Source organism: Calidris pugnax, unplaced genomic scaffold (genome assembly GCF_001431845.1).
Source record: "Calidris pugnax isolate Ruff unplaced genomic scaffold, ASM143184v1 scaffold226, whole genome shotgun sequence".
Classification (NCBI taxonomy): domain Eukaryota; kingdom Metazoa; phylum Chordata; class Aves; order Charadriiformes; family Scolopacidae; genus Calidris; species Calidris pugnax.
Genome location: NW_015090937.1, coordinates 76,344 through 83,148, shown reverse-complemented (window position 1 = coordinate 83,148; position 6,805 = coordinate 76,344). Strand labels below are relative to the sequence as shown.

General features: G+C 64.4%; 1 protein-coding gene across 1 annotated transcript in view; it reads left to right on the top strand.

Moving 5' to 3' along the window:
- The window catches only part of CTU1 (cytosolic thiouridylase subunit 1), a gene marked incomplete at its 5' end in the record, with an annotated part of 6,793 nt that extends 593 nt beyond the window's left edge, over positions 1-6,200 (top strand). Inside the window, 2 exons of the mRNA XM_014951815.1 lie at positions 3,914-6,106; positions 6,193-6,200. Coding sequence (XP_014807301.1) covers positions 3,914-6,106; positions 6,193-6,200 — 2,201 coding nt within the window. The remainder of the gene's footprint in view (positions 1-3,913; positions 6,107-6,192) is intronic.
- Between the last annotated feature and the right edge of the window lie 605 nt (positions 6,201-6,805).

The window sequence follows — 6,805 nt, the reverse complement described above, 5'->3', positions numbered from 1 at the left end:
GGCTGGGAGGGACTGGGAGGCACTGGGAGGGGACTGGGAGGGACTGGGAGGCGTTGGGAGGGAGTAGGAGGCACTGGGAAGTCATAAGAGGGGTTAGGAGGGGACTGGGAGGCACTGGGAGAGGACTGGGAGGTGTTGGGAGGGAGTGGGAGACACTGGGAGTGGAGTAGGAGGCGCTGGGAGGCACTGGGAGGGGACTGGAAGGGACTGGGAGGCACTGGGAGGAACTGGGAGGGGATAGAGGGGCACCTTCTGCGGGGTCTGGAGGAGGCAGGCACTGGAGAGGGGGGCCCGCTTACTGGGAGTGGACTGGTTGGCTACTGGTAAGGAGCTGGGAGGCGTTGGGAGGGAGTGGGAGGCACTGGGAGGCACTGGGAGGGGGCTAGGAGGCAGTGGGGGGCACTGGGAGGTGAGGGAAGGGGACTGGGAGGCACTGGGAGAGGACTGGGAGGGACTGGAAGGCACTGGGAGAGGACTGGGAGGCACTAGGAGTGGAGTAGGAGGCACTGGGAGGGGACTGGGAGGCACTGGGAGGGAATGGAGAGGGACTGGGAGGCACTGGGAGGAACTGGGAGGGGATAGAGGGGCACCTTCTGCGGGGTCTGGAGGAGGCAGGCGCTGGAGAGGGGGGCCCGCTTACTGGGAGTGGACTGGTTGGCTACTGGTAAGGAGGTGGGAGGCGTTGGGAGGGAGTGGAAGGCACTGGGAAGGGACTGGGAGGCACTGGGAAGGGACTGGGAGGCACTGGGAGGGACTGGGAGGCATTGGGAGTGGAGTAGGAAGCACTGGGAGCAGACTGGGAGGCACTGGGAGGGAACTGGGAGGGACTGGAAGGCACTTGGAGGGGACTGGAAGGCACTTGGAGGGGACTGGAAGGCACTTGGAGGGGACTGGGAGGGACTGGGAGGCACTGGGAGGGGACTGGGAGGGACTGGGAGGCGTTGGGAGGGAGTAGGAGGCACTGGGAAGTCATAAGAGGGGTTAGGAGGGGACTGGGAGGCACTGGGAGAGGACTGGGAGAGGACTGGAAGGCACTAGGAGTGGAGTAGGAGGCACTGGGAGGGCACTGGGAGGGGACTGGGAGGGACTGGGAGGCACTGGGAGGGGACTGGGAGGGACTGGGAGGCACTGGGAGGGGACTGGGAGGGACTGGGAGGCACTGGGAGGGGACTGGGAGGGACTGGGAGGCACTGGGAGGGGACTGGGAGGGACTGGGAGGCACTGGGAGGGGACTGGGAGGGACTGGGAGGCACTGGGAGGGGACTGGGAGGGACTGGGAGGCACTGGGAGGGGACTGGGAGGGACTGGGAGGCACTGGGAGGGGACTGGGAGGGACTGGGAGGCACTGGGAGGGGACTGGGAGGGACTGGGAGGCACTGGGAGGGGACTGGGAGGGACTGGGAGGCACTGGGAGGGGACTGGGAGGGACTGGGAGGCACTGGGAGGGGACTGGGAGGGACTGGGAGGCACTGGGAGGGGACTGGGAGGGACTGGGAGGCACTGGGAGGGGACTGGGAGGGACTGGGAGGCACTGGGAGGGGACTGGGAGGGACTGGGAGGCACTGGGAGGGGACTGGGAGGGACTGGGAGGCACTGGGAGGGGACTGGGAGGGACTGGGAGGCACTGGGAGGGGACTGGGAGGGACTGGGAGGCACTGGGAGGGGACTGGGAGGGACTGGGAGGCACTGGGAGGGGACTGGGAGGGACTGGGAGGCACTGGGAGGGGACTGGGAGGGACTGGGAGGCACTGGGAGGGGACTGGGAGGGACTGGGAGGCACTGGGAGGGGACTGGGAGGGACTGGGAGGCACTGGGAGGGGACTGGGAGGGACTGGGAGGCACTGGGAGGGGACTGGGAGGGACTGGGAGGCACTGGGAGAGGACTGGGAGAGGACTGGAAGGCACTAGGAGTGGAGTAGGAGGCACTGGGAGGGCACTGGGAGGGGACTGGGAGGGACTGGAAGGCACTGGGAGGGGACTGGGAGGGAATTGGGAGCACTGGGAAGGGGACTGGACTGGGAGGGGGCGGGGAGGGCCTGGGGGGTGCTGGGGGGGACTGGGAGGGAATGGAAGGCACTGGGAAGGGACTGGGAGGCACTGGGAGGGGACTGGGAGGCAGCTGGGAGAGGTTAGCAGTGGACTGGGAGGGACTGGAGAGAGGGGCTTAGGCACTGGGAGGGACTGGAAGGCACTGGGCAGTGATGGAAGAGGACTGGGAGGCACTGGGAATAGAGTAGGAGGCACTGGGAAGGGACTGGGAAGGGACTGGGAAGGGACTGGGAAGGGACTGGGACACATTAGGAGGGAGTAGAAGGCACTGAGAGGGGACTGGAAGGCACTGGGAGGTAACTGGGAGGGACTGGGAGGCACTGGGAGTGGAGTAGGAGGCACTGGGAGTGGACTGGGAGAGGACTGGGAGGCACTGGGAGAGGACTGGGAGGCACTGGGAGAGGAACTGGGGGATACTGGGAGGTACTGGGAGGGGAAATGGGAGATACTGGGGATCACTGGGAGGCACTGGGAGATACTGGGAGGAACTGGGGAGCACTGGAGAGGAACTGGGAGGGCAGTGGGAGATACTGGGAGGGGACTGGGGGGGACTGGGAGGCACTGGAGAGGAACTGGGGTGAACTGGGAGGGCACTGGGGGATACTGGGAGGCACTGGAGAGGAACTGAGGGGCACTGGGAGATACTGGGAGGGGAACTGGGAGGTACTGGGGTGAACTGGGAGGTACTGGGAGATACTGGGTATCACTGGGAGGTACTGGGAGATACTGGTAGGCACTGCGGGTCACTGGGAGGAACTGGGAGGAACTGGGAAGCACTGGAGAGGAACTGGGGGATACTGGGAGATACTGGGAGAAACTGGGAGGAGGGGGGGGTACGGGGGGATAGTGGGGGGCAGTGGGGGGATACTGGGAGATACGGGGAGGGACTGGGAGGGGACTGGGGGATACTGGGAGGCACTGGAGAGGAACTGGGGGATACTGGGAGACACTGGGAGGGGAAATGGGAGATACTGGGGATCACTGGGAGGCACTGGGAGACGCTGGGAAGCACTGGAGAGGAACGAAGCACTGGAGAGGAACTGGGGGGAACTGGGAGATACTGGGAGGAACTGGGGAGCACTGAGGGTCACTGGGAAGGCACTGGGAGATACTGGGAAGCACTGGAGAGGAACTGGGGGATACTGGGAGGAACTGGAGAGGAACTGGGGGATACTGGGAGATACCGGGAGGGGAACTGGGAGGAACTGGGAGCTACTGGGAGGCACTGGGAGTCATTGGCCACACCCCCCAGGTCACAACGCCGATGACATCGCCGAGACCGTCCTGATGAACTTCCTGCGGGGGGACGTGGCCCGGCTGCGCCGCGCGGCCACCGATGGAGAGGAACTGGGGGATACTGGGAGGTACTGGGAGAAACTGGGAGATATTAGTAGGCACTGTGAGTCACTGGGAGATACTGGGAGGCGCTGGAGAGAAACTGGGAGGTACTGGGAGATACTGGGAGGCACTGGAGAGGAACTGGGGGATACTGGGAGGTACTGGGAGAAACTGGGAGATATTAGTAGGCACTGTGAGTCACTGGGAGATACTGGGAGGAACTGGGGAGCGCTGGAGAGGAACTGGGAGGCACTGGGAGATACTGGGAGGCGCTGGAGAGGAACTGGGGGATACTGGGAGATACTGGGAGGTGAACTGGGAGGTACTGCGGGTCACCAGGAGATACTGGGAGGAACTGGGGAGCACTGGGAGATACTGGGAGGGGAACTGGGAGATACTGGGAAGCACTGGAGAGGAACTGGGAGGGCACTGGGGGATACTGGGAGGCGCTGGAGAGGAACTGGGGGATACTGGGAGATACTGGGAGGAACTGGGAGGCACTGGGAGTCACTGGCGCCCCCCCCAGGTCACAACGCCGATGACATCGCCGAGACCGTCCTGATGAACTTCCTGCGGGGGGACGTGGCCCGGCTGCGCCGCGCGGCCACCGAGGCCACCGGGGTGGCCACCGAGGCCACCACCCCCCCAGGGGGCGCCACCGGGGCCACCACCAGCCCCACAAAAGGCTCCAAGGGGTCCGTGGCCACCAAGAAGTCCAGGGGGGCCACCAAGACCACCACGGGGACCACTGAGACCACCACCACCACCATGGTGGCCACCAAGAACCCCATGGAGACCACCAGGGAGGTTCCTGGGGTCTCTGTGGCCACCAAGGACCCCATGGTGGCCACCAAGAACCCCATGGAGGCCACCAGGGAGGTTCCTGGGGTCTCCGTGGCCACCAAGGACCCCATGGTGGCCACCAAGATCTCCACGGGGACCACCGAGAGCACCACCGACACCATGGGGGCCACCAAGGACTCCATAGCGGCCACCAAAACTGCTATGGAGGCCACCAACGACACCATGGAGACCACCAGGGAGGTTCCTGGGGTCTCCGTGGCCACCAAGGACTCCATGGTGGCCACCAAAACCATCACAGAGGCCACCAAGGACTCCATAGAGGCCACCGAGGTCTCCATGGAGGCCACCAAGAACCTCATGGAGGCTACCAAAGACCCTGTGTTGGCCACCAAGAGCTCCATGGGGATCACCGAGAACCCCATGGAGACCACCGAGACCACCAAGACGTCCACAGTGGCCACTAAGACCTCCATGGTGACCACCAAGAACCTCATGGAGGCCCCCAAGAGCCCCCTGGAGACCACCGAGGCCACCAAGGACTCCATGGTGGCCACCAAGAACCTCATGGAGGCCACCGAGAACCCCACGGAGACCACGGAGACCACCAAGACGTCCACGGTGGCCACTAAGACCTCCATGGTGACCACCAAGAACCTCATGGAGGCCACCAAGAGCCCCACGGAGAGCACCGAGGCCACCAAGGACTCCATGGTGGCCACCAAGGACTCCATGGTGGCCACCAAGAACCCCACGGTGGCCACCAAGAACCTCATGGAGGCCACCAAGAGCCCTGTGGAGACCACCGAGACCACCAAGAGCTCCATGGTGGCCACCAAGACCTCCACGGGGACCACCGAGATCCCCGTGGCCCCCTTAGTGGCAACTAAGACCTCCATGGTGGCCACCAAGAACCTCATGGAGGCCACCAAGAGCCCCACGGAGACCACTGAGACCACCAAGATGTCCACGGTGGCCACCAAGATCTCCATGGTGGCCACTAAGAACCCCATGGAGACCACCATGGAGGTTCCTGTGGTTTCCGTGGCCACCAAGGACCCCATGGTGGCCACCAAGAACCTCATGGAGGCCACCAAGAGCCCTATGGAGACCACCAAGACCACCAAGACCTCCACGGTGGCCACCAAGACCTCCACGGCGACCACCACGAAGCCTACGGACGTCCCGGTGGCCACCCCACCTCTCGGTAGCCACCGTCCAACCCCACGGGGGCCACCGGTAGCCGCCCCGTGGCCACCCGTCCCCCGCTGCAAGCCCCTGAGACACGCCTACGAGAAGGAGATCGTCCTTTACGCCCATTTCACGGGTCTGGACTACTTCAGCACCGAATGTGGCTACTCCCCTCAAGCCTATCGTGGCCACGCCAGGAACCTCCTCAAAGATTTAGAAGCCACCCGGGCCAGTTCGGTGGCCGCTTTGGGCCATTCGGGTCGACGGCTAGCGGTGGGGGCCGAGGTGGCTACCAAAAAGTTGGGGGGGTGCAGGAGGTGCGGGTTCGCCACTAGCCAAGGGCTGTGCAAGGCCTGCGTCCTCCTGGCCTCCCTGGAGAAAGGGCTACCTCGCTTGGGGTTGGGCAAGCGGGCGGTGGAGGTGGCTACTCAGCTGGAGGGGGGCTGGTGGGGAGGGGGCTACCAAGATGGTGGCCGTGGGGGTTGTTGCCATGGCCAAGATGGTGGTCCTGGGAGCTGTTGTCATGGGGTTGGTGGCCACCAAGATGGTAGCCATGGGGTTGGTGGCCACGGGGTTGGTGGTTACGGGGTTGGTGGCCACCAAGATGGTGGCCATGGGGCTTGTTGCCATGGGGGTGGTGGCCATGGAGATGGTGGCCATGGGGTTGGTAGCCAAGGGGCTGGTGGCCATGGGGGTGGTGGCCACCAAGATGGTGGCCATCAAGATGGTGGCCATGGGGCTGGTGGCCATGGGGCTGGTGGCCATGGGGCTGGTAGCCATGGGGGTGGTGGCCATGGGGGTGGTGGCCACCAGGATGGTAGCCATGGGGCTAGTGGCCATGGGCCTTGTTGCCATGGAGTTGGTGGCCACCAAGATGGTGGCCATGGGGCTAGTAGCAATGGGGGTGGTGGCCACCATCATGGTGGCCATGGGGCTTGTTGCCATGGAGGTGGTAGCCATGGGGCTAGTAACCATGGGGTTGGTGGCCACCAAGATGGTGGCCATGGGGCTAGTAGCAATGGGGGTGGTGGCCACCATCATGGTGGCCATGGGGCTTGTTGCCATGGAGGTGGTAGCCATGGGGCTAGTAACCATGGGGTTGGTGGCCACCAAGATGGTGGCCATGGGGCTAGTAGCAATGGGGGTGGTGGCCACCATCATGGTGGCCATGGGGCTTGTTGCCATGGAGGTGGTAGCCATGGGGCTAGTAACCATGGGGTTGGTGGCCACCAAGATGGTGGCCATGGGGCTAGTAGCAATGGGGGTGGTGGCCACCATCATGGTGGCCATGGGGCTTGTTGCCATGGAGGTGGTAGCCATGGGGCTAGTAACCATGGGGTTGGTGGCCACCAAGATGGTGGCCATGGGGCTGGTAGCCACGTGGCCTGTTGCCATGGAGCCGGTGGCCATGGGGCTACTGGGGGGT